Source organism: Pipistrellus hanaki, assembly GCF_964339955.1.
Source record: "Pipistrellus hanaki genome assembly, chromosome: 4".
Lineage (NCBI taxonomy): Eukaryota > Metazoa > Chordata > Mammalia > Chiroptera > Vespertilionidae > Pipistrellus > Pipistrellus hanaki.
The window spans coordinates 83,905,104-83,929,064 of NC_140506.1; the positions used below are offsets into that span (position 1 = coordinate 83,905,104).

At 52.2% G+C, this 23,961-nt stretch overlaps 1 protein-coding gene across 6 annotated transcripts in view; it reads right to left on the reverse strand.

Moving 5' to 3' along the window:
• Positions 1-1,725: 1,725 nt before the first annotated feature.
• CIITA (class II major histocompatibility complex transactivator) overlaps positions 1,726-23,961 on the reverse strand; it is a 51,359-nt gene continuing 29,123 nt past the window's right edge. For 4 of the 6 annotated variants that reach the window (XM_084881100.1, XM_084881103.1, XM_084881101.1 and 1 more), the window contains exons 4-20: positions 23,661-23,723; positions 23,403-23,483; positions 21,211-21,255; positions 20,008-20,160; positions 19,442-19,585; positions 18,381-18,536; positions 17,757-17,825; positions 15,116-16,769; positions 14,019-14,177; positions 13,256-13,327; positions 10,267-10,347; positions 9,608-9,703; positions 7,229-7,315; positions 4,475-4,558; positions 4,211-4,294; positions 3,115-3,211; positions 1,726-2,578 (exon numbers count right to left, since the gene is read on the reverse strand). In XM_084881100.1, the coding sequence (XP_084737226.1) occupies positions 3,136-3,211; positions 4,211-4,294; positions 4,475-4,558; positions 7,229-7,315; positions 9,608-9,703; positions 10,267-10,347; positions 13,256-13,327; positions 14,019-14,177; positions 15,116-16,769; positions 17,757-17,825; positions 18,381-18,536; positions 19,442-19,585; positions 20,008-20,160; positions 21,211-21,255; positions 23,403-23,483; positions 23,661-23,723 (3,104 nt within the window). In that variant the 3' untranslated portion in view covers positions 1,726-2,578; positions 3,115-3,135. Of the gene's footprint in view, positions 2,579-3,114; positions 3,212-4,210; positions 4,295-4,474; positions 4,559-7,228; positions 7,316-9,607; positions 9,704-9,723; positions 10,178-10,212; positions 10,348-13,255; positions 13,328-14,018; positions 14,178-15,115; positions 16,770-17,756; positions 17,826-18,380; positions 18,537-19,441; positions 19,586-20,007; positions 20,161-21,210; positions 21,256-23,402; positions 23,484-23,660; positions 23,724-23,961 lie in introns of those variants that run through there. The other 2 variants (XR_014794802.1, XM_084881102.1) reach the window with 2 other exon arrangements.

Below are 23,961 nucleotides of genomic sequence, written 5' to 3' on the forward strand. Positions count from 1 at the left end.
CATCCTAGGATAAGAGCAGACAGCACAACAAGTAAGTGTGGGAAAGATAAACTGGTGATGAGGTTGGAGAGTGTGTGAGTGGAGGGTGGGGGTGGGGGACGGGTGTGTGTGTGTCTGCTTAGTGGAGTGATCTGGCACACCTTCCTAGGGAGCTGCCCTTCAAACCTAGTCCTGAGGATGAGATGAAGCCGCCATGTGAGCAACTAGAAATAACATTCCAGGCAAAGGCTGGAGTGAAACACATCCATACGTAACAAGGAGAACAAACATGGATTGCACGGCATGCCAAGCTCTCGCTTTCAATGTGCTAGCTCACTGACTCTCCCATAACCACAAAATGAAGACAGTACTGTGGGAATTTTACACGTGGGGAAACTGAGGTACAGTAGTAATCTGTACAGGTGGCGAGCTGGGCATTGAGTCCAAGCGGTCTACCTCTAGAATCCGTGCTGCTGATCCCAGGCGATGGTCCCTCCTGGTTAGGAAGGCGCCTGACACAGAATGAGAATCAATTCTAATATTTATGGAGCACTTGGTATGACCCTCCCACTGTGCTAAGTGCTTTACATGTATCAACTCATCTAATAAAGGGTAGCTGTCATTTAAAATCATTACTACAAATAATTACAGCCTCTGACCTCATTTTGTTAGCTGAGCAGTACAGTAGTGCCCTCCCTGTCTGGCCAAGGGTGCGGGGTACTGGCTCGGTGCTCACCCCTGTGTCTGCACCAATGGAAGTGTCTTGTGAACACCACAAAGTCCATAAATTCAGGGAAACCCGAGGGGCAGTGCTGAGCTATTTAAAGCCCAAACCCGGGTCAGGACACCTGATGCCCTCTGCAGCTTCGCCAAGGCAGAAGGCACCTGTCTCTCTGCAAGGATTGGAGTGCCAACCAGGCAGCTGAATCTCAACCCCTTGCCCCCCACACCCCCCACCCTCCACTCCCCAGACTCCCAGTTGCTGGGCAGAGACGGTTTGGGGCTCGGGTGTCAGGACTGTGCACTAGAGCAGAACAGACAGCTCCCACTGCTGCCAGAGCCAAGTCACCCCAAACCAGGCTTCTGACCGAGCAGGCCATGCCCCAGTGACAACAACGACAGGCGAGCTGGCAGCTCTCTGGGTAAAAAGCAAAGCTGCCAAGGCCCTTCCGAGCTTGCCTTGGCCGAGGCAGAATCCAGCTGGGCTGGGAATGGCTCCCAGGATGCAGGGGTTCAAAGGGCAGAGGGAAGCACCTCCTCTGCGAGGCTCACGGTGCTGCTCCCCTAATAATGAATTTTCCACTGAATCTTAGGACGCCACACAGAAAATCTTTTCTGAAGAGAGGACTGAGCCAAGGCAGACTCAGGGAGGTGTGTGGGGTGCTTGTGTGTGTGTGTGTGTGTGTGTGTGTGTGTGTGTGTACAGCATGCGTGTGTGTGCACGTGTGCACAATGTGGGAGGGGAAGAGAGTGACAGCCCTATCAGACTGCACAGAGAATGTGACAGAAGAGATGGGGTGTGACTGCTAAGGCTGGGTTATAAAAAGAATTCAACTTCTCTCTCTTCTCTCTCCTCTCTTTCCCTCTCTCCCCCTGACCCTCTTCCTTTTCGGGTGACCACCCTACAACCCAGCCACCTCGCTATGAGGAGACCCAAACTAGCCCCCATGGAGAGGGTCCCGCCGACCCTTCCTTAGAGGAACCCAGGTCCCCAGCCACCAGCCAGCACCGAGTGAACGACCCTCCAGAAGACCCCTGCTGACACTGAGTGGGGCAGAGACGAGCCCTGCCCAGCGACAGGCATGCGAGCAGAATGAGTGTGTGCTGTTTTCAGCCACTACATTCCAGGGCGGTTTGTGATGCATTAGATCTGTGGGCACACCAACAGGGGAATCATGCGATAAACTCAAACACTGGGCCTGAATGAGTTGTTTATACTGTAGTGAAGAGACACAAACGAAGGCAAAAAGGCAGGTCTGGCTCCAGTGGCCCCTGCCCCTCCATTAGTGTGCCATCCATAGTTCCTAGCAGATGTCCAGTGCGTCTGGCCTGGCCTGGCCTGGCCTGGGCCTTGGCCAACAAGTTTTGTGCAAACAGTGAGTCTACAGACAGAGAGCGGCTGCCTCAGAGTCTGTCGCAGTTTGGATCCGGCTCCCCTCTGGTGCCCTCCAAGTGCCAAGCGTGCCCGGCTAGGTCAGCAGCCCGGAGCAGAGCTTTCTCCCCGGCCTGGCGGGGACGTGCGGAGGCGGAGCTGTGCTGCCTCAGTTCCTCTCTCTGGCCTGGCTACGACTTCTGGAGTGTCCCCTTGAAAACGTGCCAGGGCTCCTGGGTGGATGGCAGCTGCCACCAGGCACCCATCTGCTGTCTGCCAGGGCTGCAGCGGCTGTGTAGGGCTGGCATCAACCTGGGCCCCAAAGGAAGCCTGGAGCTGGGCCTGGGTCTGTCCAGGTAGCAGGCCATGGGTCCTTTCTGTAGCCGGCAGGGTTGGATCCTGGGACCCTGAGGCTCTTAGGATATGACCTGAGAAGAGCCGTGTCCACAGATAACCGGTTCAAGGTCCAGCGTGGCCCGTGTCCTCGGAGAAGGGTCCGTGGGAGGTCTGGAGAAGGGGTGGGTCAGGAAGCTTTAGGACACGCGGAGGGAGTGTTGTTGAAATTGGGGAGAGAAGGGATGGTGGGAAGGGAGGACGAGACAGAGGGTTTGGAGGGGGACCTCACAGGTCCGAGGAGCAGGGAGGTGGGAGAACAGTCACCTGCCAAGAGAGGCAGGAAACGCACGGAGCAAGTTCCGATCAGGACAATCCGAGACGTGGGGCTGCCAATAGGCTGACACAGCAGCACACAGGGCCTGGGAGTCCCCAAAGGAACATCTTCCCAGCGCTAACGCTGTGGGGTGTGGACGGCCCCAGTCTCTAAGCCTGACCACCGGGAGGGTCCTCAGGGCTCAAGCTACAAAGCCTTTAGGACACCTCCACCGAGCCCAGCGCAGAGACGGGGAGGCCCTAGATGGTGTATGGTCCAGGGGTGGTCGCCCACATCCCACCTGCTGTCCTGTCCACTCTTTATGGGTTCTGCCTTCCCAGGTGCTGACCCCAGGGGCCCGGTGGTGCTCCCCTCACAAACCCTCCCCAGTTACCTTGTCCCAGGCACAGTGGGGTCATCGCAGGCTGATCCGGGAGTCCAGCTGCTGCAGGTGTTCCTGGACACCAAAAGGGATGGTGGGTGTCCACATCCTGCAACGGGGCATGGGACACAGAGGCCAGGTTAGAGGAGAAAGTGTGACCTTGAGCCCCCAACACAGCTGCTCCCAAATCTCTCCTCTCATCAGTCTGGCACTTTGGGGACTTCCCAGTTGGCAAAACCAGACTGGGGGTATGGGGACAGCAGAGGCCCAGGAACCCCAAAGCCCCTTTCTTTAGACCTGGTTCTGACACTGACTGGCTGTATGACCTCAAAATCATTGGTTAAACTCTGTGCCTTATTCTTCTCAGCTATAAAATGAGTCTACACTGAGTGGCCAGATTATTATGATCTCTGAACGCATAATAATCTGGCCACTCAGTGTATATCCTATGTAATAAAAGGCTAATTTGCAAATTATTCCCTTGACCAGGAGTTTGACTAGCAGGCAGGCCAGCCAACCGCCCATGTCCCCTCCACCTGGCCAGGCTGACCAGACCCTACCCATGCATGAATTCATGCACCAGGCTATATATATATATATATATATATATATATATATATATTGAGTGGCCAGATTATTATGCGTTTAGAGATCATAATAATCTAACCATGTAGTGTATATGATACACCTTATCCCTCTTAGAAGATATGTGTGCTTATGTACATGAATGTGCTTTGAACATATATAAAGTACTAGTATTGAACATTAGACATCATGGTGACATAATAAAAAGTTTGAGCCATATGAAATTGCCAATTTTGTAGGTGAACATGGTTTATACAGGCAATTTTGTATTATTCAACCCAACACATTAAGCATTTTCATTTACCCAATAGAGTTCTAGCTGCTGTATCAGTCTTGACTAATTTAAGCCTCCCCAAACTTCTTCGGGGCAAATGTTATCACCACCGCCCTTTTGCAGATGAAGAAGCTGAGGCCAGAGGGGTGTAGTAGGGTCCTGCTTGCCCAAGGCCACCTGTTGGTGGCAGGCAGAGCAGGATCTGCGCTCAGGACTCACGGGACCACCCAGGGGGCCACTTAGACTTACGCCAGTGTCTCCACATCAGGGCACTTCCTCAGGCTGGCCGCCAGCTGCTGGGCCCCAACGGCTGTGAACTTGTTGTACTGGACACTGGGGAGAGAAACCCGTCCTGGGGCCTGGCTCTCAGGACCATCCCACCCCAGCCCAAGGCCACTACCACACTCTCGACAACCAGACCGCAGCCCAGTCCTCTCAGTGATGCCAGAGGGAGCCCCGTCTCCGCAGGCCCTCTCAGCAGCGACCACCCACTGCCCAGGTTCCCATACTCACTCCAGGACCCGCAGGGACACCATGTCCGGAAGCACGTGAGCCAGGCTCTTGGCTCCCACGTCACAGATGCAGTTATTGTACAAGCTGCCAGAAACAGAAGACAGGACCGGGCTGGGTGCAGGGGTTCAGGGCCCAGGGGGATCCACATCCAGCTGGGATTACTGCCCCACTTTACAGGGGGCAAACTGAGGCCCAGAGAGATGAGGCCACTTCTCCACGCTCATACAGTGAGTCCGGGAAGCAGCAGGACTGAGAAGTGGTAGCTTCTGTGCTGAGACTTCAGGAGTTCAAATCCCAACTCTGCCACCTGCTGCCTATGTGACCTTTGACAAATTAACTCCCCTGTGGCTCAGTTTGCTCCTCCATAAAATGGGCATGATAGAGTCATTGTGAGGAGGAATAAATGAGTTAATGCTGCTAAAACATAGAACAGGCCCTAGCCTGTTTGGCTCACTGGATAGAACATCAGCCTGAGAACTGAAGGGTCCCAGGTTCGATTCTGGGCAAGGGCATGTACCTTGGTTGCGGGCACATACCCAGTGAGGGGGTGTGCGAGAGGCAGCTGATCGATGCTTCTCTCTCATCGATGTTTCTAGCTCTCTGGCCCTCTCCCTTCCTCTCTGTATTTTGTAAAATAAAAATATTATTTTTAAAAAAGAACAGCATGTGGAATGAACTAAGTGTTAGCTGTGGTTATTTCACCTCCCAGGATGGTTAGTGAGGGTTAAATGAGTCACTATAGAAGGTATGACCGGCACTGAGGATCAAGGGGTGAGAAAAGCCCAGGCGCTGGGCTGGCTCAGGTTTCTGTGGTGTATTCACAGTCACCATCTGCAATGTTGAAAATAGCACGACGGATGTCACTGATGCTGACTTAAGCTGAACACTCATCACTAAGCATCCTTTCCACAAGCCAGCTACTGCTATGGTTCTAATCTCAAGGCCATGACTTTGCCATGACAGCTACACTGCAGGGCTGCACGTAAAAGCAGCAGGTCTATACTGCAGCAAAGTGGATTCAGGCTGAACTCCAGCATCCCCTGATGTCATGATTTGGCTGCTGCCAGGACAGGCACCAGGCAAGGGGCTCTGCAATCTGTGTCTGGGGTAGGTCTTAGAACCCAGGAGGCCCATATTTCATTCATGCCAAGAAGCACCTGTTCACATATTTGAATATTACTGAGATCAGGGTCTAATCATCAGTGGGGTGTCATAATCTGCAGTGTTTTGTCCTCTGAAAGGTGTCTCACAGCAAATAGCATCTTAGATTCCATGACATGAGGTTTCTTTCAGCAGCAGTCGCATCAGGTGTCACCTCCATAGGCCCCATCTGCTTCTTCATTTACAAACCCCCGCCTCACCTACAAGAGTTTCTTTGCATGATTTGGCCTCCACTTACCTCTCTCCCCTTACCCCTCTGTCCCTCATTCACTGTATCCAACCACAGTGGCCCTCCTGGCGCTCCAAGACCCAACCTCTTTCCTACCTCAGGGCCTTTGGATCTGCCACTCCCTCTTCTTGGAATGCTTTCCTCCTAAAGCAGCCCGTGGAAGGGGAATGGTCACCTCCTCACAGGTTCCCTGTCCTCTCTGGTGAATTCATTACTCCCTGTTGCAACGCCTGGGCCTCTGTCAGTTTCCTTCCCAGCATAAATCACTACTTTATTTTAAAATATCTTATTTGTGCATATGCTCACTTGCTTATGTAAGAAACATGAAAGCAAGAACCACATCTCTTTTGCTCGTAGTTGTGTCTCTAGCTTCTAGCATAGGCTGGCCCATGGTTGATGTTAGAGAATATTAGATGCCCTGCACAACTCTATAGGGTGCCAGTCACAAAGGCTAGGAGTTGCACAGGACACAATCTATACAGCTGAACCCAGAGGTCCTGAATGGAAGGATAAAGAATGGACCAACCAGATGCCATCTCCCTGGGAATTTGGTTCTGGCTGCCCTTGGCATGGGATGAGGACTGGGGAAAGAGAGGGAAGTTCCTCCCAGCCTGGGGAGGGAGGAGACCCAGCGATGCTGAGCTGAATGACTGGGGATCTGGCCCAAGCTCTCAGTTCCCTCACGAGGGTCCAGGCTGGAAGAAATCAAGAGCAAGAGGTGCTGTGCCAAAGTCCACCAGAAGGTGGCAGTATAGGCACTGACGTGTATGAGTGACAAGAGCCAGCCAAGGCTGAGGGTGGACAGCCTTCCAGAAATCAACACTCCTCTTGCCCCTGTGGCTCAGTGGTTGAGTGTGTACCCATGAACCAGGAGGTCACAGTTCGATTCCTGATCAGGTCATGTTCCTGGGTTTCGGGCTTGATCCCCAGTAGGAGTCATGCAGGAGGCAGCTGATCAATGATTCTCTCTCATCACTGATGTTTCTATCTCTCTCTCCCTCTCTCTCTGAAATAAAAATAAAAATAAAAAGACTCTAGAAAAAGCTTAGTCCTCCATCTCCTGGGAGAAGAGAACCAATATTTACTGTGCCCCAGGGCCCAGCATTGCCCCAAGGGCTTTCCATAGGGCATTGGGATGGTACCCATTTTCCAGATGAAGAAACAGAGGCAATGACCAACCAGGGGTTTGTGTTCATATTGATTTTAGATGAGTACCACCCCCCCGCCCCCAAGTTGTGCAACTCTGGCACAGCAGAACAGCCTGTAGTGACTGCCTCCAGGTTCCCAATGTGGGACTATGCAGCTGGTACAAAGGGGGCTCTCTGCCCTCCCCCCGCCCGCCAGCTCAGCAGGACCCCACTCACCTCAGCCTGAGGAGGGATGCAGCCAGTGAGGGCAGGGCCTTGGCGAGCTTGCAGGCGCCCACGTCAGTGATGCTGTTCTGGGACAAGCTGCAGGGAAACAGCAAGAAGGCCAACCTTGTACACCCTTCCCCCTACCTGCCTTCCCTGGGACAGACTGAGGAACTCTCGCTTCTGCACAGGGTGGCCCAGAGCAGCTAAGACAGGACAAGGACCTTAAGGAGAGCTGTGGGTAATCAACTGTGGATGGCACAGTGGGAGACTGGTGGTGACTGTTAATAAATAAAAGGACACTGTTAGGCCCTGCTGCTGAGTGGGATGATGGGGGGTGAGGATGCACAAGAGAGAGTGCTTTCCCACCCACACCTGTTTTATGATTTTACTAGTAGCCCTGCGCGCGAATCTGTGCACCAGTGGCTCGCCAGTAGCTCACTGCTACCCTCCTGTAGCTGCCCCTCCACCCCCCATAGCTTGCTGCCCTGACCCCTCCTGTAGCTCTCCACCGCCTGCTTGTAGCTGGCTACCCCACCCTCCTGCTGATTCATGATTCGGTCCTTACTCTGTTGGTTGTTATGCTTCACAGTGTAATGACCATTTGCATATTACATCTTTATTATATAGGATAGCATCCCCTTTGAATGGCCTTTTTTTTTTTTTTTAAGTATACCTTTATTGATTTCAGAAAGGAAGGAAGAGGTAGAGAAAGACAGAAACATCACTGATGAAAGAGAACCATTTAATCGGCTGCCTCATGCAGGCCCCTCACTGAGGATCAAGACAGCAACCCAGGCCCTGGCCAGAATCGAACCCGGGCCCCTTCAATCCACAGGCCTACACTCTGTTCACTGAACCAAACCACCTGGGACCCCTTGGGATGACTTTTCAACTCTGTACCTAAGTAAGTGTTCATGTTATTTGTCTGATGGTTGTGGGCTCCACCAGGCAAGGGGCCTGCTCTGTTCTTTGTTCATTCCTGCATTCCTGCTGTGCTTAGAGTAATGCCAAGCACACAGTAGGTGCTCAATGAAAAGTTAAGTAGGGCAGTGAAATGAAGGAAAGAGAGGGAAAGTAAAAGAGGGAGGGATGGGGTGGGGGGAGGGAAGGAGAAAGAAGGAAGGAATTAGAAAAAGAGGAAGGAAGGACTAAAAGGGAAATCTGGCTTACTCACAGAGTTACCTAGAACATTATAAATTACTTGAGAAGCCTCAGTGTCTTACAATCAAGGAAATGCCTTAAGCGAATTCTGGTGAATTCTGTGGCCATCCTAATCATGGTTATGAAGTGGGGTGTGGATAAATTTTGACCATATGTTCAGTAAAAAGAGAAAGATCATATTGATCTTCTTGCATCATATCCATCTCCTACTTCCCAAAGCACAGAATAGCTTTTGTTGTTAATCACCTGAGGTTATTTTTTCCATTGATTCTTAGGGAGAGTGGAAGAGAAAGGGAAAGACACAGAGACACATCAATTGGTTTCCCCCTGCAAGAGCCTTGACCAGGGGCCCCGCCAGGGAGGAGCCTGCAACCAAGGTACGTACCCTTGACTGGAACTGAACCCAGAACTATTTTGACTAGGGCCCAGAATAGTTTTATATACATACTATTTTGATAATGTTTTTACTGATAAATCCTAATCTATCTTTCCTATTTCACCTCCTGGGTAATTTTCTGTCACTAAACACTGTTTATTTTTATTACTATACTAGAAGCCCGATGCACAAAGATTCATGTCTGAATGGCCTTCCTTTCCCTGGCTGTCAGCACCACCTTTCTATTCCATCCTGGAAGCCACCTTTTTCCACTCTGGCCCCGCCTTCCCACTCTGCCCAGAGGCCCTGAGAGACCTGGGGGTGGGCAGAATGCCTGCATCATCATGGCAACAAGGCAAGCGTCCCACCTGCCCCAGGTTGCTTGGCACCTGTGTATGCAAATTAACCACCATCTTTGTTTGGTTAATTTGCATATCACTCCTCATTGACTGGTGGGCGTAGCAGAGGCATGGTCAATTTATAGGTTTGTCTATTATTAGGTAAGATACTTTATAATTACGGCTTTATCTGTTTGCTTGTTTATTGTGTCGTCCTCTAGAAGACTCCTGAGGTCAGGGATGCTGCTTGTTTTGTTTAAAGCTGGATCTTTAGGGCCTAGAATGGAGCCTGCACACATTAAGTGCTCCTTAAATATTTGTTGATTAAATTAAGAAGTGATTGGGTGCATGAAGATTTCATAAAGGAATGAATGAGTGAAAGGACGAATGAAGGAATGGATGGATGAATGATTACGTGGATGAATGATTGAATGGACAAGTGAAGGAAAGAATGAAAAAGCCAGCCCACCTTGAGGGAAAATGGAGCAGGAAGGGCAGGCCCAGCCCACTTACTTGAGAGTCTCCAGAGCCTTCAGCCGAGGGAAGGTGGCCGAGAGCTGCGCGACACCCTCGTCCCCGATCTTGTTCTCGCTCAGCGAGGAGTCCAGGCTGCAGGTGAAATCACACGGGGAGGCCATCAGCCAGCACCTTGGAAGTCACCTGACGTTTCCCCTCCCTCCGACCCACCTGGGCTCCCATCCCATCCCCCAGCCCCGGACATCCCATAGCAGATCTCTATCTGCTCCTGAGCTTTTGAGAGGGAGTCTTCATCACCCAAGGGCACCAACTGGACAGCCAGGCCACAAGGTTCTAGCTCTCCAAGGGCCTGAACCCCTATTTTGCTTCCTGGGTGCCCTCACAAGTTTGGGAAACTTCCTGGCAATCTCTTGGGCCTCGACTGTACCGTGGGATTCTGCTCTCTGACCCTGCTGCTCTGTGGGTTGCTAGGAGCAACATGTGAGGGGAAGAGTTTCAAAGGTCACAAAAGGATTAGACTTAAAAATAAAAAGGGGAAGGGGGTAGAATTCCCATCTGCTTTTGCTTCCCTGCAGTGGGGTCATCTGGTCAGTCCCATAAAGGAAGCTTTAGGACAGAGAGACAAACTCACACAAACTTACACGAACAGGGGCAGGGTTTGGGGAGTCACGGAAGGCTCTGGGGTCTGTACTCACTCCAGGTGCTGGAGGGAGGAGAAGGCCTCCAGGATCCTCACCAGTTTTGGGAAAGCCTGGGGGCCCGAGACAGGGCCCAGCCTAGGAAGCAAAGAGCAGAGGTAAGACCCTGAGACAGTCATGGTCCCTCAATTCAGCCTCAGGGTGGGTGGGGTACAGACAGGGCACAGAAGGCAGGCCCATCTGAGGCCTCCTCCTCTACCCTAACTTCTCCCCCTCTCCCCAGTCCCACCAAGTGGGACCCCAAATCTGCTCTGAGATTTCAAAGCCCCCCAAGTGGCCGGCTGGCAGCTCCCCAGCTATCATCTGGGTGGGTTCTCACTCCTGCTTACATCGACATACACCCTTCTCCTGCCTTGGCCTGGCTCCCAAATACTGGCTTGAGCACTGCTACCAGCCCCCAAAAAGATGGTTTGCTTATTTGCATTTTAATAACAAATAGAAGAGTTTCTTGAGCACTTATTATGTGCCAGAAACACAGCGTGTCTTTCACTGGGACTAGATCTCATTTAATTAGTCACAATGACTCTGAGCTAAGAGCAATTCTTGTCCCCATTTCACAGGTGGGGAACTGGAGGCACAGAGAGGTTAGCTAACTCAAGGCCACACAGCCTGGACTGTCTGTCATTTAGACTAGACTTTGAGAGAATGAGAAAAATAAAGACAATGGAGGGCTGTTTTGTTTTTAAAATATGGTAAACATAGAACAGTCCTTTATTCTGAAATTATATTCCTTAATAGACTTCTTTGCTGTTAAAATGTTCATTCTTTGATAAAATGATGGTGCAAGCAGGAGTTATTTTACTTGTTTGGATGAATTTATACTTGATAAAAATTAAGATGGTAACTGCACATACTCACTCAAATTCACTCTGAAATATTGTGTCTTTGAAACCCTAAAGTTTGGGAACCACTAGCCTCGAGAAAGGCCACGACATAGGAGTCCATAATCTGTTTTGAATCAAGGACCTGACACTTCCCTTCCCTGGGGCCTTTTGGGCAAATCTTTTCACCTCTGCACCTCAGTTTCCTAAAAGTTAGCTCTAACCTCATACGGTGCTAGGATTAAGGAATTCATTCATCAAATATTGATTATTTGCCTCCTGGGTGCCAGGCCCATAGAGCTCGTCACGGAGACAGCTGTGAGAAAACCAGGCAAATATCCTTGCCCTTGTGGAGCTGAAATTCCAGAGGGTAAGACAAGTAATCAAAGATATTGGTATGCCCAGCAGGAGTGGCTCAGTGGTTGAGTGTTGACATATGAACCAGGAGGTCATGGCTCAAGTCCCCAGTAGGGGGCGTGCGAGAGGAAGCCAATCAATGATTCATCGTTAATGTTTCTATTTCCCTCTCCCTTCCTCTCTGAAATCAATGAAAATATGTATTTTAAAAAAATATATTAGTATACTATCTGATGTGGGGAAAAATACATGATGTGGGATGAAATTTTACTTTAAAAAATGGGGGTCAGTAATCAATAAAGAAAAAAAAAAAAATGGGGGTCAGAAAAGGCCTCGCTCAGTGAGAACCAGAAGAGAGTGAGGGCGCCGGCCATGTAGCTACCTGGGGAAAGTGTTCTGGGCAGAAGGACACTTTCTGCCCAGGACATGCAAAGACCCAGAGGCCGGGCCATGTTTAGTAAGGTTGAAAACCAGCAAGGAGCCCATGTGACCGGAGTAGAGTGAGCAAGGGAGGGAGTGTAGGAGGTCAGGTGAAGAGGTAAGTGAGCACTGAATCAGAGAAGAACGCTGTCTACAAGACAGAGCCCTAGGGTTTTCAGCGGCCGAGCAGTCTGACCTACGTGGGTAGATGAGGCCTACAGTGTGCCTGGAACAGTGGCTGCCAGTCATGCACCAGAATAGTCTTTCCTTCCTTCCTTCCTTCTTTCCTCAGAACTGTCTTGGGGCTTCCGGCAGCCAGGTGGCCTGTGTCCTGGTTCTGGGCTGTTCCACCCCACGGTTGCTGTTCCCCAGAGCACAGTTCCGATCTTGAACCAGGGGCTTTTTAAGCTGAAAATAATTCTAAGCTAGAGGAGCCCCTGGTAATTGTTTTCATACATTTCCTCTTTTCAGCAATATTTTTATCTCTGCACAAATTTGGCAACTTGTCTCTGTTTGAAACAAGAAACCCTTTTTTTTCTTCTTCTTTCCGCCCCCTCCCCTTTTTTTCTGGGTGCAGGGGGAGCAGTGACCAGGAGAAGCAGACAGCTTGTGGGTGGCCAGCTGGGAACCTTGGGCAAGTTACTTAACCTCACTGGGTCTCAGTTTCCTCATCTGTAAAATGGGAAAGATAATGACTCTCTCCCCAGAGCAGCTCTTGAAGTTAGTGAAGTTATATATCAGATGGACTGAGTACACTGTAGGCATTTAATAAGGCCTTCCTAATCGTTAGATGATTTTAGATTCCCTTACAAGGACCAAACACGAATTTAGCTTTTCTCTTTGTTGGAACAAGAGCCAGGCTACACTGACTTTTGTGACTCTGCGCAAACAATTTACATTCTCCAGGCCTCCGTGTCTGCATCTGCACGATGGGGAGAGGATAACACCTCTGCCCTGTGTGGCCTCCCCACCTGCTCATTCCCACTTCTTGCTCAAGGTTTATTGCTTTCATCGCCTCCTCCAGGAAGTCCCCTGATCTCCCCCACCTCTGCACTCTCACAATCCTTGAGTTTTCTGCCACTTATCTCAGCAGGTGGCAACTGTCTCTTTACACAAGGCTGTGAGCTCACTGAGGACAATGGCCTTGTCCACCTGAGTAGGTCTGTTGAATGAATGAATTCAAATAAGCATGCTTGCCAGTCAATGAGCCAACTATCTTGCTAGCCCAGAAGGGCCAAGCTCCAGCTATTAGAAGCTAGTTCCCAGAGGGGTGGGGTGAGAGGGTAAGAATAATTCTGGGGACCCATCTCCCTTCTGGTGGCACAAGCCCAGCAAATGCTGGAGAAGAAACCTCAAGGGGACCCGAGACAATCCGCCCCTTTGCTTACGCAAACTCGAGCTTCTTTAGGTCCCGGATGGCGGGGAGTTCCCTGGCTATGTCTTCGGAGGAGCTTCTTGTCCTGGAGAGAAGGGACACTGTTAGGCGGGAGCAGGCTCTTTGCCTGATGCTGAGACCCTACCTAGGTGTCCTAAGATACCTGCCCCAGGGCCCAAAATCCCCCCCAAAGATCGCCTTTCTTGTGGCTACAGATGCCCCCTATTAAAAAGAAAAACCTCGAGACAGGACATTATTAAGGCATTACTGTGTGTGTCATGGCAAAGCCAGACCCATGCAGACAGCACAGAGTATGTGCTCAAACAATATATGACGATGGCATGACTGAAAGACAGTTGTCCTGTGGCCAAGTCTCCTCTGTTCTCTAGGCTTTCGAGCTCTGCTCTCTATAAAATGGGTACCATACTGGTCCTGGCTGCCTTGAAAGATTGATGTAGGTTTCCCTTCTGTTACTCATTGCAGAAGGCAGCTCATTAAAGTCTCTTAGCAAAGAAGAGTACGCACATCCCTGGCTTTAGCTGGGAAAGATTAGGTACATGATGGCAAGTTTTGAACGGGACAAAGTGGAAGTTCTGGGGGTTCTGCCTGGGTGGTAACTGCATTGAGAGATTCTGGGTAGCCATGGCCCAGGGTGAAGGCACGGGATGTCCCAAAGGAGAGGATGCCTTGGAAGTGCTAAGGGAAAACTTGATTTTAGGTCCTCTAGGCCTTCAACTTGCCTGGCCTGGACCACCTCCCACCCCCGTCCCCCTCACCTCTGGATCTGCACCAGGTTGCCCAGGTCTTCCACATCCTTCATGGACTCGGCTTTGAAAGGCTCAATAGTGAACTTCTCTTCCACCGCCTGGAGTAGCTTGGCCTCCCCGTGCTGTTGTAGGGACTCCCACAGCCCCACCGTGTCACTCAAAGCAGCCCTGTGGAGGGAGGGCCTCAGACCCCTGCGTGGTGACAGGGCTAGACCCTAATGAAGGGGCAGCTTCCTGAAGGGACCTCCTACGTATTCAGATACTTCCCTCTCTCAGCTGAACCCTCACCTCCTCCCGAGAGCCTCAGAGACCACGTCCATCAGCCCTTATTGATTTTTCCCCCCAAATCCCTGAGGGGTTTGGTTTCCTTTTTTGCTTTGATTACTAGGAAGCTCAGTGATAAATTCTTGGATTGAACCACTACAATGACGTAGGACCTTACAGCTTGGGTAAAATATATCTATGGGAAAGGCGGGAGAGATTCTCTAGAGATTAGGCTGAAGTGTTTAAAACAGAAGGATTTAAGTGAGCCAAATTAAGGAATTTAAACGTCATTCATTCCCTTTGGATTGGGAGACTTCTAAAGGGTTGTAAGTATGGCCAGATTCAAGTTCCGGGAAGACTGCTCTGATGGTTAAATATAGTGACGTGGAACAGGAGAGAATGGATGGAAGTAGGGAGGTGGAGGGGTGGAGGGAAGGCTGTAGCTTTACTCCAATCATGACAGAATGGTGGCCTGATCAGGGGTGGAGAGAAAACAAATCTGAACCTCAGTCAGTCTTAGATTCTAGACATGGCCCAGTGCCTGGCATATGGGCACCTTCAAATACTGGTTGAAAGAATGAAGCTGTCCCTCACCGGGTGTATGTATGATCTTGGCAAGCTGCTGACCCTCTCTGAACTTCAGCCTCATCTTAAAAACGAGGGAATCACTTCCGCCCCCCCCCGCCCCCGCCCGCCCTTCCGCCCACCCTTCCGCCCGCCCTTCCACCCACCCCTGGCTGCTGTGCATATACATGCGACCCCACAGAATGAACTCAGCATGGTGGCAAGACCACAGCAGGTGCTCCATGCAAAGAAGCCCCTCTCCTATCCCCTGACCCCACCTGAACCGGGTGACGCAGCTGAGTCCCACGAGACTCCTGAGTCCAGAGGGGTCAATGCCCGTGCTGCGGAGGTCCAGGGAAAAGTCACGGCCCGCTGTCTCCAAGGTCCTGCCCAGGATGTGGGTGTCCGGAGGTGTGAGCCGGGTGCCCAGGAAGGAGAGGTGGGCGGGGAGCCCCTGCACCACATGCCGCCAAAGGCCAGCGTCCGACGCCTCGTGGGCACAGTGCAGCAGCTCCAGCAGCCGCCCCGCCTGCAGCAACCCTGGCTGCAGCCGCTTCAGGTACTTGGTGAGCACCTTCTGCTTCCTGTCCACCACGCTGGCCACCGCCGGCCTGGCCAGGGCTCCCAGGCAGCGGGCGTGAGGCTGGAAGATCAGCCCGGCCAGAAAGCGCGGCATGCCCTCCAGCCAGTTGTCATAGGGCCTCTTCTTCCTCGGGGTCAATGCCAAGTACTGCGGCAGCTCCTTGTCCTTGATCTCGCCGCTCAGAGCCAGCCACAGGGCCCCCAGGAAGCACTGCAGGAGGAAGCTGGGGAAGGCCAGCTCAGTCTCTGGAGCCCCAGGGCAGGGCTGCACTAAGCCTTTGGCCACAGCCCAGGCCCTCACCTTCTCTGGGAGCCGGTCCTCCCGCATGGCGCTGTGGTGTCCGCGGCCCAGCTCCCAGGCCAGCCTGGCCACCGCCTCCAGGGCCCCTGGGGGGCTGTCACAGACCGCCGGGCCTAGGAGGCCAACGTAGAGTCCTGTCAGTGTGGAAGGCAGCTCAGCCCCCTCTTCCTGCTCCAGGAGGGCCTGCGAGAGCTGGCACACGGCCCGGCACACGGTGGGGCTGTGGCTGTGACTGAGAAGCAGGGGCTGGCCCCGGAGGAGCGCCAGGGCTCTTTCCCGGTGGTGAGCGGCCCCCACGTGTTCAAAGTAGCGCTCCACATAGGTCTCAGCCTGCTGGGCCGAGAAGCCGGCCATCTGGAACAGGGCGTCCGCCTTGCTCAGGCTCTGTGCCAGGCGGCCCCGGGACCGGACCGTGACCAGCAGGGTACAGCCTCGCAGCAGCTTGCGCTGGAGGAGGCCGGCCAGCAGCCCCCGGTGGGAGCTGGGCTCTGACGCCGCCACCATGGGTCCACCCGCACCGGGCAGGAGGCCGTCTTGGGCTTCGAGCTCCTCAAAGGCGTCCAGGATGAGCAGAAGGCGGTCAGGCCTCCTCAGGATGTGGCCAAAGACCTCACTGTCCCCCGGCAGTGGCTGCGGGCCCAGGGAGAAGAGCAGATCCTGCAGGCGGTAGGTGTCCCCTGATCGGTCCAAACAGTGGCAGGGCAGGTAGAAGACAAAGTCGTACTGTGGCAGCTGGCCGCAGGCCCAGGCCCGGCTCACTGCCCGGGCCCAGCGGCTCTTCCCCTGTCCTGCCTTGCCCAGCACAGCGATCACCTGTGTCTCACGCGGCCGCCGGCCGTCGCTAGCAGCAAGCAGCACCCCAGGCAGACCTCCAGAGGCTGGCTGCTGCTCTGCCCAGTCCAGGGTGACCAGTTCCCTCTCCAGGCTCTTGCTGCTGCTCCTCCCCAGCCGGGCCCTCATCAGGTCCACCTCCACCAGGATGTCTTCCGGGCCTGCCGGCGTGGCCTGGTACTTGTCCCGCAATGAACGGCAAAACTGCTCCACTCTCTCTGCCAAGACAAGGGATGAGGGAGGTGGCAGGACTGGCCACCGTGAGGGCAGCCAAGAGGCCAGCATGGCCACCATCACGAGCTTCTCCATTCATTCACCACACGATCTTTACCAACCACCTTCTTTATCAACTGCCTCATTGTTACCCAAATACTCATTCATTCCCACACCCATCATTCCCTCATCTTCTCATTTACCTTTCCACTCCTTCATGTACTCACTAACCTCCTTCTTTACTCACTCACAATAGGGAGGACTTTGGTGGGGTGTTAATAGTTAAGATTGTGGCCGAAACCGGTTTGGCTCAGTGGATAGAGCGTTGGCCTGCTGACTGAAAAGTCCCGGGTTCGATTCCGGTCAAGGGCATGTACCTTGGTTGCGGGCACATCCCCAGTAGGGGGTGTGCAAGAGGCAGCTGATCGAGATGATTCTCTCTTGTCGATGTTTCTAACTCTCTATCCCTCTCTCTTCCTCTCTGTAAAAAATCAGTAAAATATATTTTTAAAAAATAGTTAAGATTGTGAAATCCATGTGTCTGGTTCAAATCTTAGCTCCACCACTTATTAGTGTATCTTGAGCATGTTATATATCCATTATGCCTCAGTTTCCTCATCTGTAAAATGGGGGTAATATGAGGATTGTTTGTGATGTTAATGATATACACTAATAAAAGAGTAAGATGCAAATCGACCATAACTTCTTCCATCCCCTTACTCAGTCACCCACTCTTCTTTCATTCATTCTCTCAACCTTGCAAACAAGATGCAGCACTAGTGTGGGCTTATTGAAGGGTAGGTCTTTAATAAATGTACTGGAGTTTGAGTGCTAGAATGAATGTGATATGATGGCAGGATCAAATGAGTGAATGAACGAATGAGTATGCCAACATAAGCAGTCAAACAAATGTTGAGTGAATGAGTGAAGTAAAGCTAGACTTGGGCTCCCGCCTCCAACACCCAGGGCAGGGGGACCCTGCTACCACTCACCAGGATATTTTGGAGGCTTCCTGGAGGCCTTGCCGGCTTCCCGACATTGGGTGGGGGACATCTCATCCTCTGGAGATGAAGAAGACAGTGTCAGAATTGGGGTGAAGAGTACCCTAGGGTCTTCCCTCCCTCTGAGGCATTCAGTTCTCTGAGTATGCAGAAGTATGCAGAGGGTAGAGCCCACAAGGGCTGGGGAGCAAGGGGGTGTCACAAGGTGGGGACTTAAGATTGTATCCCACTCAAAGACGTCTTTCTTTGGCCAGCTTTACTTTTAAACATTTTCACCAATGTTTTTAAAAATCACAATATGTAAAATGTCAAGATTCCCAGATTCTGCTGACAATTCAAAATTTCTGGCCACACTGGGCTTTCCTGCCCGGCGACAAGCTGATAAAGGCTGGTGGCCTGGTTTAGGTGGGACCTGGATTCTCCAGCTGTCCCCCTCACCCACCCTCCCAGACCCTCCACTCCCTGGACACCCCCCCCCCCGCCCCGCCCTGTTTACATAAACACAACCTGCTTGTCCCTGCAGGCAGCTGAGTGTGGACCTGATCTGCAGCAGCAATTCTTTCCCAGGGCCCGAATCCTGCTTCCAGTGCCTCTCACAGGCCCTGAGCTCCTTACCTGTTACATTTGCACGGGAGGTCAGGGCTGGCTCTGGCATGCTGGGAAGGTCAGCGGCAGCCGGGGCGAAGGGGCTGGTGGAGCCAGGTCGGTCTGGGGACTTTGGGAGGCTGGGGACAGCTGGGCTGCTAGAAGTGGGTGCTTGGGGCATCTCACCTAAATTAGGTGGAAAGGGAATATAAGAACAACTGGATGCCCAGCCAGGAACCTAGTTGAGTCACCTAATTGAGACACTCAAATCAGCCTGTGGGGCTTGGAGAGTCTGGGGAGAGGAAAAGAGAACTTCCAATGGACAGCATTTCATAATGGAAGAAAATTTCATAGTTGAAGAAAAAGCTCTGGAGTTACATCTAGCTTCTGAAACCTTGGTTTCCATACCTGTGAAATGAACACATTCACTCATAGAGAACTTAGGTCAGTGTTCATTTTCCTAGATGCCCAAAATGTCCCCCTGCTTCTGGGACACCTGTGACTTATACATAAATTGGCAATGCCACCTTCAAAGGATGCTCTTCAATGGAGTGGAAGTATAGCCTGGCCTCATTCTCTCTCCCATTTCTGAGAGCCAAACATGCCTTCCCCTGGGCAATTCACAGCCCATCATTGTGACCATCAGAACGGATCATTTTACTAATCATGAAACAAGGTAATTCAGAGAAAGCTGTGCAAGGATACACACCAAACTGCTCACAAGGTTTTACTAAAAGAGTGAGGGAGAGACTCGGTGATCCTTATAAGCATCTCTTATTGTTTGACTTTTTAATGCATATGTATTGTTGTTGTAGTTTAAAAATATAACAATGTCTAATAATGTGGGAAAAAGAAGGAAAAAATGAAGGCTTAGTGGGGAAAAGTGACACTTGAAGGCCACACAGCCACTCAGTGGGTTGCTCACCCAGACCCCCTTGGGGAGCTCTGCTCCTCTACTTTGATTCTTGGGAAGTGGAGACAGAGAGGAGAGAAGATCATGGAAGGGTACTAGGTTGCACCTGCCAAATGCCTGGGGAGGGGGGAGGAGTCAGGTAGCAGGAGAGGGGTGGGGCCAGGCCTCCCTCACTCACCTTGGTAGATGAGTATACTGGGCACCTCTGTCCCGGCTCCTGAGATTTGCCAGAGCCCCTGGGGCAGAGCAGGGAGGGTGGGGATGATGTGGATGGGCCCAGCAGGGAGACTCAGGCAGCTCAGCAAGGAACCGGAGGGGGGCGCTGCAAGAGACCAAGGCAGTGAGGTGGGACCCTCCGCAGCACCTGTGTTTGTAATCCTGTTTTGTGATTATCTGATTAATATCTGGCTCTCGTCCTAAAGGGAGCAGCAGTGGTGTCTGCCTTCCCAAGGCAGTGTCCCTGGACCCTGGCAGAGTGGCTGGCACAGAGAAGTGGTCCCTCCACAGTGGATGGAGGCACTGGCTGGCAGGCGAATTCTCTAATTGGTGGCGATTCCCTGCTGTGCCTCAAGGGACATGTTTTCTGGCACAGACCGAGTGGATGGGAACCCAGGATGGGACTGGCTGGGACGGGAGCGGGTGACACTGGTTGGGGGTCAGGATTCTGTCCCTGGTGGGCCCTGTCTTTGTCACTCCTCTGGCACAGGGAGGGGGAAGCCCTCCTTCTCCCAGCCCCTCACCTACCAGGCGTCAGGACGGTTTCCTCCGGCCCAGTCTGGACGGATGTGGGCTCCTTGTTGAACAGAGCAGGGGGTGATGGGCAGGGCAGAGCCGAGGAGTCAATCACTGGCCCCACCAGGAACGTGCCAGTCATCACAGGCGCAGTCAGGGGCTCGGCTGAGTGGAAGGCCATGTTAGAGGCTGCATGGGACCTAAGAGGCTGCCTGGAGGGGTCTTCCTGGGGTGGGAGCGCTCTGGGAGAAGGGTACATCTCTCTCCTGGCAGTTGGAGGAAACTCCCATCTGCTTCTCAGCTCTGGGCAAAGCTGGTTTGATCAGCAACTACTCTATGCCGGGCAGCCAGGCCCCTGTCCCCAGCCCTCTCTGTGCCTGGGCCCTAAGAGCTTCCTGAGGTGAAGACTCGTGGTGGTCCCATTAAGCCACTGAGGCAGGACACACCTGACGTAGGCTGCTGGCCCAGGGCCCTTCTACTTCCTACAGCCAGTCACAGAGTTCCCAAGGAGACCCAGGCACTTCCCAAAGAAGAGTGGTGGCACCCCCATCAGACTGGGGCAAGGGTGTAATGGGGAGACTAAGAGGGTAGAGACCTGCTTCCCTCATTCAACTGGGTGCTCCCTGAAGACAGGGACTGCTCCCCCATTATCCTGGGGTCTTCAGGGGCAGGACCCCTACCTCCCTGAGGTCAGGGACTAGGCTTCTTCCATCAGACCACAAGCCTCTCATTCCTCAGTCTGTTCCCCAGGGGCTGGTCTTTCCACCTTTGCAATAACAACTGGGTGGGAGGAGGGGGGAGAGGAAGCATCTGGTGGGGAAGATGGTGAGCTAGGAGGAAGAGGCTCACTGAAGGTTGGGGTTGGGCGGGCAGGCATGGGTGACGGGCTGCACTCTGAAAGAAGCAGTGGAGCAAGGTGGGGATCTGCTTGAGAGGGAGCGAGGTCTCAGCTCTGACTCAGCATAAAGAGGAGGGAGCGATGTTAGCGAGGAAGCTCTGTGGGAGAAGCTGTTTCCTGGTAGCCCTCAGACTACACAGCTTTGGGATCCTAAACTTGTTCACCGGCTGTGTGATCTGGGACACGTGGCTTTGCCTCTCTGATCCCTGGCTCTCAAATGCCAATTTCTGTATGTAGTTGAGGAGCCCTGGCTGGCCCGCCTTGCAGTCCCTCTAACACCCCCCAACCCCCCGCCCTCGGGCCCACCACCTGCTCACCCAGCTTCCTGTGCTTCAGGTCTGCAGGCAGCTCCTCTGGGAAGGCTGCAGAGAGAACACCGGGGTCAGCAGGCCCAGGGGAGGGGTGTTCCCAGCCAGGAGGGGCTCCTAGGCCCCCACACGCTAAAGAGGTGGCCTTGGGGGTCCAACTCCCATCCCGAAGCTCCCAGGACAGTGAGGTGCAGGAAGTGGCACAAGCACAGAGGGGACACACAAAGACAAGTTTGAATTTAAAAAAATATGAAACACCTGCTTTTGATCCCTTCCTAGCTGTGTGTCTTTGCAACACAGCCTCTCTGAGCCTGTGAGCTCTCATCTGTGAACTGGGAGTGTGGGAGGGGGATCCTACCTCACAGGAGTACACCTGTGAGTACTCCTCAAAAATTGGTGAGTGAGAATCAAATACTTAGCACACCAATGGTGTCCCTTAGCAAGGGATAAACAAATACAGTTCATCCACCAGTGAAATACTGTGCAGCCCTGAAAATGAACACGGAAGGACGCTGAAAGATGTACGGGGAAGTGTGCTAGCATCTGCAATTCACTTAAAATTTCCCAAATGTAACGAATGAATGGGTGGCTGGATAGAGGGATGGACAAATGGATAGAAATGGGTTCAGGCAAATACAGCCAAACATTAACTGTAGAATGTAAGTGGTAGCTCTGTGGTTTGAAGCACAATTCTTCCACCTTTATTGTATGTGGCCAATCCTCATAAAAAATGTTGGGGAAAACATTCATAAAATGAAAGCAAGAGTGAGGCAGGGAGGGAAGGAGAGAGAGAGAGAGAGAGAGAGAGAGAGAGAGAGAGAGAGAGAGAGAGAGAGAGAGAGAGAGAGAGGAAGGGAAATGAAAGATGGAAGGAAGAAAGAGTTTCCTAGAGGCAAGACAATTCTCTATCAGTAATGTAGAAGTGACTGCCGCCCCCCCACCCCCACCCCTAGACTGTTAAATGAAGAAAGCCAGATGCAGATAGCATAGGTAAAAAACGTGGCCATTTGTGTAGAAAATTAAAAAAGGAAAAAACCACACAACTTTGAGTTGGGTTCTAGATAAATAACATGTCTAACAAGGCAAAGAGGAAAGTGACAGCATAGGTTGTCTTCAGAGAGGGGAACCGAGAGAATTAAACTAAGAAAAACTGTTTGAACGTAAAGAAATTGGTACAGGGCTTACATGTGGTCTGGCAAATAGTATGCACGTCATTAGCTGTTATGCCCATTTTACAGATAATTTTCATCCAACGGGTATTTATTGAGGTACTACTGCATGCCAGGCACTGTGGTAGATGCTGGGGATGTGGTGACGAGTAAGAAAGACAAGAGGAGGAACTAGGCAAAAGGCAATAAATAAAATTAGTTCAGACTATGACAGTACTAAGGTGCTAGGAGAGACACAACAAGGTGAAAGTAAACGAGGTAATCACGTGAAAATTGTGGTCAAGGAAAGCCTCCTGGTGGAGGTGACATGTTAGCCAAGACCTAAAAGATCTGAAGGAGCTGGCCATGGAAAGAAGTAGGGGAAGGACATTACAGATATAGAGAACAGCAAGTGCCAAGGCCCTGGGGCCAGGAAGGGTCCGTGGGTTACAGGAATGGAAAGAAGCCAGTGTGGCTGGGGCAGGGTGGCTTATGGGGAGTTTGGAGAGGTGAAAATGGCCTGATCCTGCAGGCCCTGTGGGATGTATTTTGCAACCATTGGAAGGTTAACAGGGAAGCGGAATGATTTGGTTTGTAGTTAGAAAGCTCCTGTTGGCTGCCAGATTGAGGAGGCAGGGAGACTGAGTAGGAAGTTCAAAAAGGTGCAGGTACTTGCCAAGCTCACAGGGAGCATAAGTAGCAGATCCAGGATTAAAGCCCAGGCCTTGCTGACTCCAAAAACTCTCCCACATACAGGGGTGTCAGCTAAAGACAAAAGGGAAGCCAGAGCCAAAAGGTCCTTCAGACATAGCAGTCAACACAGCCAGTGACAGAGACCCACCAGGAGTGTAGCCACTCGCACCAGGACTGTCTGGTTCCTCCCGAGCTCTCCAGGGGGCCGTGGTGAGGGGAGAGGCAGGTGGAACACCCACACCCAGGAGGATTCGACAGGTCTGAATGAGGGAAGCCACTGAAAGCCTCAACAGGCTGTGGAGCGGAGGCAGGGCCAGGAGTCAAGGGAGACTGGGTAGGGCCAGGGCGGGGCTCACTCACGTCTTTTCTGACTCTTTTGTCCGGCTTCCTCCAGCATCTCCACACTCTCGCTGATCACATCTTCTAATCCTATGTGCTCGACTTTGGAAGAAAACCAGACGCCAACAGGCACAGTCAATGGACACCCCAGCTGAACCCGTGCTGTCCCTCTGTTGGGAAGGGATCTGACCACCCATGAAAGATTGGTCTTCGGGCATTAGAGTGCTCCCCAAGGAACAAGGAAGGACATGTGGGCTGAGCCAAGAGCCCCCAACTTACTGAAAATGTCTTTGCTCAGGCCCTCGAACTGGGAGTCCTGGAACACATACTGGTCCAGTTCCGCTGCCCAGACAAGGAGAAGTGCAGTCAGTGAGTTCCCAAGAATGTTTGCCGGATGAATGATCACATTCATGAAGGAACACTGAGCCTTCGTGGGCTCTTAATCTAACAGAAGGGCTGGGGTATGTAACCGCAAAAATGTATCTACTGCTCTAAAGGAGTGCAGTGCAGTGTGGACGAGGTGTCAGGGGGGCTTGAGTTTCAATTCCAGCTCTGTCTCCCCGACTATGCAATCTTGGGC